Raw genomic sequence first — 13,247 nt, 5'->3', positions numbered from 1 at the left:
TCTAATAGTTTATTAGGCTTTCAAAAATTTTATATATCATTGTATATATATAGTTTGAGTAAAATTTTGGCCACACGAAAAAAGTTTCTCCAATAACAAAAGTAATGTTTATCGTATTTTTAATGCTAATAACACTATTATAACATTTATGAATTTAACAAACTTGTAATATATAGGATGATGTAAAATTTAAGAAGACGTAGAAGGCCCAAAAGAGCATGTGTTATATGAGCACAATTAACATTTCCTTGATGAAGAAACATGTCTTAGATTAGTCTCTTTGTTTCAAAGTTGAAACATAAAGAAGAATCAGTGATTGTATTTGTAGGTAACATAAATGATGAGAAGATTAGAAAATTGATTATTGTTACAAATATTTTTGGAAATAGCCTAAAGCAGAGTGCAATAAGCTTATTATATATGGAGTTATTTGTTTTGGATGAAATTAATATTATAATCATCTTATGAGTGTCAAACCAATGGCAGTGATTATAAGGGTTGAAGGAAGACCGAATTTGAGATGGTTCCAGAAAGTTAAAGTGTAAGCAATGTTAGGAGCACGACGAGCTTGTTCACAGACTATCAAGTTTGCAGCTGATCCCAGAAGTGATAAGTTTCCTGCAACTGTGCTCGCCCAAGCCAATATCAGCCATGCTTTCTTCTCACTTTCTTCGGAAATTGCAGCAGCTGAGGCTGCAACTGGTCCTCCAAGCAATAGAACTACAAAACATCAACACAACATTACTAACATCAAAACTCACAATATCACTTTAAAAGCAATTTTCATACGGTTATTTGTTAAAAGCAACTAGTATTTCCAATGTTTCCCATTCTATTAGTGGATTTCAACCTAACCCAATCTCATAAAACCAGCTTGTAAAATAATATTTGCATCTGACTTGTATATTATAAATTGACTTTATCTCTATTATGAGACTTTCAACACATTTTTTTTATTAATGTAATATATGAGAATATGAAAATTGAAGATTCAATACCCAAAACATATCATAAACATATAAGACTAAAATATCTATAAAAAATACTTCATAAACAAGATTAACCCATGGTTCAAATTTTTTAAGTAAATTTCTTTAAAAAATGTAAGTTAAAAACCAATCAATTTATACCCATGAAAAAGACGTTCATTTTATCTATGATTTAATTTAATTTATGGATATTAATATTATGGTTTAATATAACTTTATTATTACAACTATAACAATCACAAAAACAAAATCTTTTTTTACATCCTCGTTGATAAAAAAAAAAGAGTTCCAATATTATCAAATGAAGTTATAAAAGCAGATAATATTATTTAGAACTATATATTGTCGTAAATTAAAATGTACTTCAGCACAAAATGAGGAGACTTTGTATTTAGTTTATTAGCGAATAAGTGCATTTACACTCTTTTTACATTCACTGTATCACGGTAAAAATGTATCTTGTATATTAGGGAATGGGTAAAATGTGTTACTAAATCTAATTAATAATACAATTCTATTTTATTTCAATAAATTTATCATGTTCAAAATATTAAAAAATTGGAAAGATAAGTTGTTAATTGACATAAAATCTTCATCCACAAAAAATAGTTATTTTTTCAACATATGAAAATTCAAAGAGAACTTTTTGGTCTCGATGTGAACCATTAATGTTGCAAAATTCCTAGAAAATCCTTCCCAACTTTGACGAAATAATTTGATGTTTGTGAAAATAAAAAAATGTTAACAAATTAACTATTAGGATTGCATTTTATGATATTACACAAAATTTTATTGTAATATATGTTCTAAAGCAAATTTAAAGTGAAAACAAGTTTATCTTAAAATTAAACTTTATTGCACTTATAAGTATTAATAATCACCAAATTTGTAAGATAATATTTTTTTTAATGATTGGGCCAAAGTCAATTCATGAACCATAAGTTAAATTAAAGGATTTATATAAAAGAAAACAAAGAATCACTGGGAGAAATTTGTGACATCCGGCACTCTTTCTTTATCAATGTAAAATGATTTAAACCACAAACCTGAAGTTAAACTATTAGGATATATGTAGTTTTATGCATACAAAATGAGTTACTTGAAAACCCATTCTCTCTTATGATGTTCTTTGTTAACTAATCCCAAAATGATATCATCCTTATGTCTAGAGTTTTAGTACTAAAATAGGATCACATACTTTGATCAACATTTAGCTATTCATTAATTAGTTGCCATAATGAAGACATTCAATGCTATTAAAAATTCTTGTTAACTAGTCAATCACAAGTTTTTAATTTGGATAGTAATACAAAATTTTCTAAAAAGAGCATTTTAGCTACCAATTGAGTGAATATGGACAAAGAAAACATTACAAATCAAGTTCCTTTTCTATGTTAATGCATTCAATGCAAAAGCATCAAAATGGTGCATTTTTTTTTTCAAAATTATTGAAATGGACAATTTTAAAACAAAGTTACAATAACAAACAAATAGTGTTAGCTTAATATGATCTTATTATGAAAGAGTTATACCAAATAAACATAATTTTGATACAGAGTATGATTTTTTTATTCTAAAGTCATACAACCTTAACACGACATATATATTTTTGTAATAACTTTTTAAAATTGTTCATTTGGTTAATTTTTGAAAAAAATTGCATGAGAATGTTGTTTTGTCTATATTGAACGTTAATAACAACATGTGAACACAAAAGTTAGAAGAAAAAAATAACTGAAAAAAGTAAAAAGAAAAATGAATATTTGAGTAACATGAGACATACCAGTTGGTACATTTGAAGCCACATTTGATAAGATGAGTATAACCAAAGCAAGCATTGCTACTCCACTGGCACGATCTACTCGAGAATACGGTTCCATGACCTCCCAGAGAGCACGTGGAATTCCAGTTTTATTGAAACCATCTACTGTTATGAACATTCCACAAAAGAATATCAACAACGAATAAGAAACCTGTTCCAACAACAAACATTGTCCAAAGTTAAATACGCCTCAAAACAACAATACGTATTTCTTGTGTTTCAAGAGAAAAACAAAAAGTAAAAGGTTGTGTTTATAAGTGTTACCTTTTCTAAGGATGGTCTAGCATCTTGGAAATCAAGAACAACCAAAGCTAGAGCAGCTGAAATAGCAGTCCATGACATATTCAAACCAAAAAGCATGGCAACCAACATTCCCAATGTGATCATGTAAACACAAGACTTCCACAGTATATATTTCCATCTTACACCCAAACGCTCCTTTACTTCTAAACTGTTCAAGACAGTTTCCACAACTGGTTTAACCATTTTGGCATCAGTTTTTGAAGGACTGGTTTCCTCGTGTGTCTCATAAGTCATACCATTTGTCTCCTCCTTTGATGCATTCGAGTTTCTTGTGGAATCTAACGTGTTACTGAGAACCCTGTCGATTTCACCATCACCCACTACCGATCGAATTCTCAGATTCTGACCATGAGGGGAACTTGGAAGATTGATATTTTCCATGTGTGCATTCCATTGTTCAGAGTTGAGTGAGTTATAATGAGACATTGTGGCTGGAGAAAACTGATGAGAATTAACCTCTTCCTCTGCTGCATGATTTGCTATTGGATTTTCTTCATCCTTTTGAATAGACAACACCCTCCAATACATCACCATAAGAATCACAGCATTCACTACAACCCCTACAAGCATAGCTGGAAGAACACCAATCAGAAACTGTCCGAATGATATTTTACCTTGAACAGCTATGACAAGATTTTGAGGGTTGCCGATCGGAGTTGCTGCAGAGCCAATATTAGCACTTGTAGCAAGTGCAAGCAGTAAAGGGTGTGGTGGGAGGTTGTGTTGCTTTGCAATTTTCAATATGAATTCAGTCAGAACAACACAGGCAGTGTCATTGGTGAAAAGAGCACTTGAGACAGCAGAAATCACACAGATTCTAAAAAGTAAGTCCTTTGCTCCTTTACTTTTCCATGAAAGCAATTTTCCTATGTATTTAAACATGTCAGCTCTTTCTAGGTAAACACTGACTACCATTGTGCCGAAAAGAAGACCGAGAATTGGAAGATCGATTGCTTCGTATGCTTGATCTGGACTGAGAACTTGGAATATGACCATGAGCATTGCACCTAACAAGGACCCTGCAGTTCTCCCAATGGGAAGGAATGGCACAGCAGGAAAAACTGCTAGCATCCAAAAGATTGCAAAGGCAATGGATCCAAGCACTAGTTTTGGAACAGATGCCAATGCCATTCTTGTAACTCTTGTAGAACCAAGAGCCAATTCCTAGTTCTGATCAAAGACCGAAATTTTCACCTCTAACCCTTATTCCAGCTTCATAATAGAATTCAGTCTGGTAGAATGAAGTTTCCTGGACAGAGAAAGTCATTTGATCGGTTCATAAAAATATAAAAATTTGTTTTCTCTGGTCGACGCTTCTAACACTAAGTAAAGTGTCACTTACTTTCTATCTCATGTGAGTGATAAATGAGAACATTCATGGGCATAAATTGGTTGTGATTTTAATCAATCATGTTAAGTGCATCATGAAAACCATTATCAAATATAAGAAAAAAACGAGATTACACGTATCCAATTCACTTACTTTGGAAAGCCAGTCTATCACGCCCTGTGATTTAACGTAAGAGAGCTTTCACCAATTTGCTGTCCTTGAATAGGAATTCATGCCATCTGCATGAAAAGCTATGAACTTTTAACAAACTAAAGTATTTTTTTTTTTGAAATTGAAATTGAAAAATAACAAAATATCTTATTTAGTTAGAAAAATGGCATTTGGGAATTGCGACATGATTAAGTGTTCTTAGGACATCTCGTAATCACATGGAAGAACGTGACCCTTCCTCAACTTTGTATGCACGCACAAACATTTATGTAACCATAAAGTATAAAAGATTTAATCAAAAATATTTAATATTAAGTTGAACTTCGTCATTTTTCCCTCTCATGGCCTCAAAAATTAAATTGATACCCTAAAATTAATAAATATTGAATGTAGTACCAACTTTGTAAATAAAAATATATGACGTATTTATATCGGCACAGCGTCACGCTATATTTACTGCTTATTCAATACATTTTAAGATCAAGTTATTGCCACATAAGAAAGAATTTACATTAACACATTAATTAATATAAGCATAAATTGGACATTAAATACAATATAAATTAGGAATGTAATTAGTCAATATAAATTATTATATATAAAGTAATATTATTAAAATTCGAATTCGGACCGTTTGGTCAAGGAATAAAATCTTCAGGCATTTAACTAACATTTAACATTGCATAATTATCTTGAATTACTATTTATATTAAAATATTTAATATTAAGTTTTAAGTTTAAAAAAATTTAAAAACTACATTTAGATTTGTAAATTAGAATTTATTTTATGATGATTTTCAATTTTAAGTTTATAACAATTTAATTAAAATTTAAAGGTTGTTTGTCAAAAATATTTTGAATGTATATTTGTATACAGGGGATATGGATAGACTAACCGATATAATAATAATTTCGATATAGTGAGAATATTGACAAAATACAATAATAAAAGTAGTATATTATGTCATTTAAGATGTAACAATTATGGAGATAAAGAAAAAGGAAAGTCATGGGAAAAATAGCAAAAGTGTTTTAAAACTAAAAATCAAATTCATATTTTTTGGTGAGTGTAAAAAATTATTTAAATGAGTAAAAAAATATTTCAGATTCATTATTACCAGATTTATTTTGTTTAAAAAAAAAACTAAAAATCACCATCACTTTTGAATGCATCTCATATATTTTAAGAAAGCTTTATAATATGATAATGCAAAATGAGGGAAAGTACAAAACGTTTAAATTTAGTGATGATAACTATATTTGAACTATCAGACGAAATGATCAAGAGTGAGTTACGGAAATCAAAGTATCGTTATTCTACGCAGCTTTCAAAATGATGTGGAAATTACAACCAGATAAAACCTGCAATTTCTGGATCATATATAAAAAGTGTTTGTGGAAGTACAATTTATGAACGATATCTTACTTTTGCTCGAAAGAATTATATTCTCCACTTCAAAATTTGTTTTTAGAAACTAAACCATTGCTCTCTCAAATAATAAAAATTAGTAAGTGGCTCAATTAAAGAGTAATTTAAAATCTAATCTTAATAAATGGTTAAAACTTTGGCAATTAATGCTACTAAACAAGTCAGATTTTGATCTAAAAGCTAATTTATGTATCGTTAAATAAAATTAGTTTAGTGACCAACTATATAAATATTAATTTAATTACTATATTATATAAGAATTAGCTCAGTAATCATGTTATATAAAAATCAATGATCATATAGAAACTAATTCATCAATCGTAACATATAAAAACTAATTAAATGATCATATTATATATATTTAACATAGTTCCCTTTAAATAGAAGCTCTATGGTCTGTATTTGAAGGAGTTGCTCAAATTATAACCAGAGTGTAGTTGGCCATCTACCACTGGGCCGGTGGCTGACCAAAGCTGTAACAGAGTTAAAATCTACGATCTTAATTATAACCCAGTGAAACTGTCCTGTGTAAGGAAACCAAATGAAATTCAACTCTTATGTTTCTGCATCTAAAAAAAATCAGGCACAATCGTTAAGTGAAACCTATAAGCTATGATGAACAGGACTTTAAACTTATTCTAATTCTACAAAACTGATTTATAAAATGAGGTTTTCATTCGTTTATATATTTTAAATTGGTTTTATTTCAAGTTGAGATGAGACCATATAGCTATGTTTTTTATCTGTTAATTACAAGCACTACAACTCTATTTTTTGTTATCACATAAGTTCTCAAGCATGCCCTTTGACTGGCTGCTGGTGAAACTCTGCAAAACAATATTCAGACTCTCTAGAGTCTAGAAAATGCTTTGTTGATGCTTGCAGATCAGACATGGCTTGGAAATGATACAGAAAAGCTTCTGCCTAGTGGTGGTATCAGAAGTTTTCAGTGGAGGCACTCTAAGATAGAGACAAGAACAAGAAGATTGATAAAAGTTTTGGCGAGACTAGTTAACCAGAAAACTAGCATACAAAGAATCAAGCAACATTATATAAATTCTACTGCCACATTCTCATGCCTCGCATCTCTCATACAGGATTATGCAGCAAAACCAAAAGTGCAATAAAAATAATAAAAAATTAGAAAAGTTATTCAAGTTATATAAAACAATATAAAAGTATGTGAAATTATTCAACCACTGAATAAGCTCACAAGAGTAGTTATCATTACATTGTATTTTTTTAATAGACTACCAAGGTCAATAGAGCACAATACTGCAAGTCCATATAATAAAACATCAATCACATAATTTTTCCAACTCCATAAAACATGCACATAATACTTCAAACTCAAGCAACTGTCGTAACTACCACAGTAGAAAATAGACCAAGGAAAGCAACCTTACTTCCCTATTATGATTCCTCTCAAAACACCTTCAGTATTTGCTTCAAAACCTTACTTCTTTGCATGATGAAGGGTGTGTTGCAGGATATGCTACACAAAGAAGATAGTAAAATTAATATAATTGTTGCAGGGGTATAGTTTGTATTTTAGACAGTAGGTACACAGAAACACTATAGGAGGGGCAACTTCTTATGGCTTTCTTTCAAGAATTTTTAATGGGTTTATTCAGAAACAAATTACAGATAGCAAATTGTTGCAGAATCTTGATGTTTCACAGTTACCATGTTAGAAATTAGCTACCTTTGTAGGATTTGAAACCATGTAATTTCGTGATAACAATATACTAACATGCTTAAACTTCCAATCTAAATGAAAGCATATACATAACATAAGTGGTGACTGAAATAAATATAACTGTGTCGGAGTATATATTTTCTAAATATACATATAAGATGACTTACAACACTTTTACACTGATCAAGGACTCATCCAGCAGGAAAAGTAAAAGAAACCACAAAGCAAACATAATTTTAATAAAAGAAAGGAGGAATTATAACTGAAATGTTTGCTAATATTGAAAAGACTACTGTGTATATGCTTTTAAAATTAAATTTGGTTTGAACACAAATTTGTATAAGGTTAATGTTTTTTTCAATAACTACGTTATTAGTATTAACAACTTTTAATTTAGAATTTTCTCAACAATTATAGAAATAATGTCTTTTCATGTGCCTAAAGTTTATACATACTTCTCTACAAGTTAAACCTGCATCAGTGAATCGCATTGTACTAGGTCTGCTAAGCATCTTTGTTATTCAAGAATAGCATGATAAAGGGGTGGAACCTATATAAGCTAATTTATATACAAGTGTCACCACCTTTCTCGCCTTAATTCACAGCATTGGAAGATGCATATGTCAAAGTTGATATCCAAAACTCGTATACAACCCCTACCCTCATAATACTTGATCATTTGGTGGGCGGCATCAATCCCAGACATTTGGAGGTGATGAATGCACTTTAAACCATCAAGCTCTGACTCACAACATCATCTGGGGTCCGTGCCAGTTGAGCTGCCATGAATGCACTTCACTTAACAGCAACATTGGCAGTAGTGACATCGATAGGTTCAGCCACCCAAACTTAAAAGTAGCAGTGTCAACCTATTGCACAATCAGAGAACCTAGAAAACTAACTTTGGTTTTGTTTATAATATTTTAAGAGTATAAAGATAGTTAAGTAAGAGATACTTAGCTCGTTCGTTAATATTCTATTTAAATTCAATTTCTACCTAAAGGATCTTGTTAAGAAGCCGTGGTTTGTATTGTATTAAGATAATTTCACTATTCATTAAATCACCCCAACGAAAATTTATGGTAGAAATACTCATCACTCATTTTCAAGAATCACTTCAACTCGATGAGCCTAACATTCTTATATTTCTTCGTTCCCAAATGGTCGTCTATTTTCTCAACTTCCCTACTGACTCATTAACGGTATAAGAAAAGGATGCTACTACGTCTAGACAAACAATGTTTCGGGGAAAAAATTCGAAACAAGCATATTCCTAACAACCAAATCAGAATATATATGTATGTGTGTGTAAACGCCAAGCCAATGACGAAACCAGAAATGCAAAGCACAATCACTATTCACAATAGAAAATAATCAAATTGTAATATATGCAACTCACCGTAAATAATTAAAACCAAGAAATAGGAAGAGAAGTAGAAAATAAATTTAACAAATATCTCGGTACAATTTCAAATCTGAGACATATAAGAGAGGAAAAAAGGAAAGTAAACGAAGGATATAAAGCGGGGAGAGAACCTGAGGGAGGACAGAACGACACCGTTAGGAGAGATTGCTCAGCAGAAATGACGGTGACTGGGCACCGAATTCGCCGGAAAAGGTGCTGGAAGAGAATGACGCAGAAGAGAAAAAGAGAAAGGAAGAAATGAACTGAAGAATGAACGTGGCTTTGCCGGAAAACAAGAACAGAGGAAGAGAACCACGAAAAACAGAGGAAGAGAATGCCCTCTAAATATTACATGTAGGGGTATATATAAAGAAGACATGTGTACTTGAATTCATCAATGAGTCATGCATAGTTACTAATATTCAATTAATGACGTGGTTAGAAGTTGTTTAATACAATGTAACAACAATTTACATTATTTAAGAGTAAACATCACTTTACACCAATAATTTTATGAACATGTTTTAAACATAAATTTATTTTTTTTATCTTGTATATGAGATTACTTTATTGAATTTATCTAATCACTCAATAATTTTATCAAAATTTATATTAATAATTATCTTACTTGTTATCAAATTGAGAGAAGATGATTTTTAGTTTATATAAAAATTTTAATCCATAGAAACATATACATGTACATCTAAACATATATATCTACTCTAAATATAAAATTAGATATTAATAAATAATAAAAAATTATGACATAAATTTAATAAACAAGGATGAGTTTTAGATAACTTTAATAATATATTAAGAAATGACATAAATTTAATAAACAAGGATGAGTTTTAGATAACTTTAATAATATATTAAGAAATAAATTTTAAGTGTATTTTAACTTTACGAAACTGACTTATAAGATCATGATTGCATGTATTGTAAATATTTATCTTTAGTTGATGGAAAAAATCTTTAATTTATTTGTATTATAGTTGGCTGATGTTATCCGACCATAAGCCAACTTCAACTAGCCTGACTACAAATTATTATTCTTTAACTTAACATAATTAAATCGTTATTCTTTAACTTAGCATAATTTTTTTTAATCTATTGACTTGTATGATAATAAATTATTGGTCCACTTAGACCACATAGGTGAGAACCTATAAATTAACAATTATTGTATAAGTAATATATCTATTGAGATAAATAATTTATCTTCATTCTTATTACATTATTTGTTATATGATTTATTTTATTAATTTGAATGTCTGAGTATCTTTTACCAACACGTTACCGTTAAATAAAGAAAGAAAATAAAATAAAAAAAAATCAAAGAAGTATGTAGAACTCATCTTCACATGCATACTTGATCCGCAAGAAAAATATTAATTTATTATTATATGATGTAGTATTTTGTGGGCAGCGGTGTTAACAGATTACTAAGATACAAGAATCAATGCAAAGCAATTCCAGATCATGTCCTTTTGATAAGAATATTAACATATACTGGAATACTTGCCTTGTATAGAGAACAATAAAGTATATAAATCAGTTTATGTCTCACAAAAACAGCAAATTAGTATATTATTCTGCTCGTTTGGTTGGAATACATCACTCCCTTTCCTGAAAGGAACAAATTCTACACTTGTTAAGTATGATTGAAACGATTTTACTTTTTCATAATAAAAAACTCACTGGTTCTGTTTCATTAAAATAAAAACTAAAAACTATCACTTTAAACATGGATATTTAGATAATATATTATGTTTGTGATAAAATAACATAAAAAAAGTTGTGGTTAAGTTTATTTTTACAGAAAAAAAAATATAATACTTGAAATAGATAGCTCAATATAAACAAAATTAGAAGAGTTTGTAAAAATTTAGTAAATTTTTTCTTCCAAAAGAATTGACTTCTTCCAACCCCTTTTCAGAAATATAATTGCTGTAAATAAAAGGAAAGTTTTAATAAAGAAGAAACTTTCAAAGTTCAAAGCGTAATTAATTAATTGGGTCTGAATGCTTCTTAGTTTAAAAAGTACAAGAAATCACAATTGATTTGCCATTAAAGTTCTTGTCATTAATATTAGTTGTAACGTACAAGGATTATTAATTCTAAAATGTTTACTCTTATGAGATAAATTTGTATATATTTTTCAAAAATATGGATAAAGAATTTTAAAAAAAATTATAATTTTATAATTTTATAAATTTATAAAAGTTAAACTTACTAAAAATAGAAAATTTTGAGTTTTACTTCGAAGACGAATTTGAACTTGTTTGTAATTTAAAATTTAGTGTTTCCTCTTCATATTATCTGATAGTTCGATTTTAGTGTGGATTGTCGACTTAATTAAGATGTATATATGGTTTGATTGAATACTATTGATGTTGATAAAAGTTATTTTTTATTTAAATTGTTGTTCTTTTGGTTTTCTTCCTCAATTTGAACAAGATAATTTTCTCATTGAAATATATCTTGATTTTTCTTTATTGATGTCTGTAATGAGTATTTTTTTTTCATTCATATTAATGCTAGTTTTTATCAATAATTTTTTATAAGTTAACTAGAGAAATTTTAGGTCATTGATTAAGATTTTTTTTTTACCAAAAGTCAATTCAAAAGCTTTTTAGTTGAGATTGATTGAAAAGTTCACAAAACAACATTGTAAAATTAATCGGTGTTAGTCTAATTAAAACCAATATTAATAATTTTGAGTTATTATTAATTATTTTAATGGATGGACTTTCATGTGTTAACATACCTGAATTGCCAAACTTGATATTTAATTTTATTTTAAATTATCACTAATTATTTGATATTTAACTAATTTCTTTATATTTGTGATAATTTGAATTTTTTTATCCAAATAAAAAAAATTATATTTCTTTAATAAATATAAACTAGCATCCAATCAAATTATATAAAAAATTAAAAATAATATTAATTAATTCAAATTTTATATATTTAAAAATCATAATATTAATATTTTCTTAATTAAAAGCATTGAATTCCAAAAAATCATTAAAAAATTATTCATTATGAAGAGATTCTACTAAGGAAAAAAAAAAGTAAATCAGTTTCACTAATGGCTTAGAAAGAACGTAGGTGTAAAGTCGAGAAATTAAAACACAAACCAAATTCAAATTGAAATTTAATTTCTTGTGTTCCAAGTTTTTCCAACCCATTTGGCAACGTTTTGTTGACAAATCTTGAGTCTTTATAAAAGTCAACCTATCTCTATCACAATTGCATATAATGGTGTCACATTATAGTTGGTTAAATCTCTGTAATAGATTCCAAGAAAACGTCAAATTCACAAGCCTGTGAAAAAGTTTATTAGATTCTTTTAATCTCTTGCATTAAGATAAACAAAATATTAGAAATGTTACGTCAACTTTCACCCTTCAAAGTAAGAAAATAGTAAAAAATAATAATTACGAAATTTAATATCTACTTCCCTGATTTATTAGCATAACCCCAGTTTATTTTAGAATAAGTTGTCGTACAGATTAAATATTTTCTTTTTTTAATAAAATAGGGTTGCATATAAAGTGTTATTAATTAATTAATTAATTACTAAAAATAAGACATGCGATAGCTTTTAATACGTTTAATAATTATGTTTTGTTTAATTCGTTAGATTATTCTACTATTAATATCTTTTCAATAGATTATTAAAGTTTAAGTTAGAAGTATTTTGTTAATAAATTATGTCTTAGTTAAGTTTTAAGTTTTTAATAAATTTGAAAATTTTCTTGATATATTAAATATTTGAAATTTTTATATGTTTTAATTGAATCTTTATCATTTATTTATTTTTATTAAATAAGTAAAATAATGTTATATTTCCACGTCAACTCATTTACTTTTTCGTGTTAAAAAGTGTGAAGTTTTGTAGTTTAATGTAAAAATGATATTGCGATAATATAAAATGAGAAATTATTTTTATTATTTTTATTAAAACTAATAAATAAAACAATTTTATAAGTGGGGATGACAATGACAAAGATACATTTTTAATGAAAGTAATAAAAGTTAGTAATCATATTATTCAATTAACAAAAACTTAAATTACAAATATTCAATTAAA

The 13,247-nt window shown here is 28.2% G+C and overlaps 1 protein-coding gene across 3 annotated transcripts; it reads right to left on the bottom strand.

Annotated features, from left to right (window-relative positions):
- Nucleotides 1-252: 252 nt before the first annotated feature.
- On the bottom strand, nt 253-9,488 carry LOC108344914 (silicon efflux transporter LSI2). Of its 3 annotated transcripts, none has more exons than XM_052867696.1 (7): nt 9,280-9,467; nt 8,404-8,591; nt 7,451-7,539; nt 4,598-4,683; nt 3,076-4,363; nt 2,773-2,962; nt 253-720 (listed from the first exon to the last, which is right to left on the bottom strand). In XM_052867696.1, the coding sequence occupies exons 5-7, from the start codon at nt 4,243-4,245 to the stop codon at nt 458-460; spliced, it is 1,623 nt and encodes a 540-aa protein (XP_052723656.1). In that variant the 5' UTR covers nt 4,246-4,363; nt 4,598-4,683; nt 7,451-7,539; nt 8,404-8,591; nt 9,280-9,467; the 3' UTR covers nt 253-457. The 3 variants fall into 3 exon arrangements, with proteins under 3 accessions (XP_052723656.1, XP_052723657.1, XP_017438941.1); XM_052867697.1 differs by having other exon boundaries at nt 8,404-8,522; XM_017583452.2 differs by lacking the exon at nt 8,404-8,591 and having other exon boundaries at nt 9,280-9,488.
- Nucleotides 9,489-13,247: the final 3,759 nt, after the last annotated feature.

Source organism: Vigna angularis, chromosome 8 (assembly GCF_016808095.1).
Source record: "Vigna angularis cultivar LongXiaoDou No.4 chromosome 8, ASM1680809v1, whole genome shotgun sequence".
In the NCBI taxonomy this organism is placed as follows: Eukaryota; Viridiplantae; Streptophyta; class Magnoliopsida; order Fabales; family Fabaceae; genus Vigna; species Vigna angularis.
This window is presented reverse-complemented; position numbering and strand designations above follow the sequence as displayed.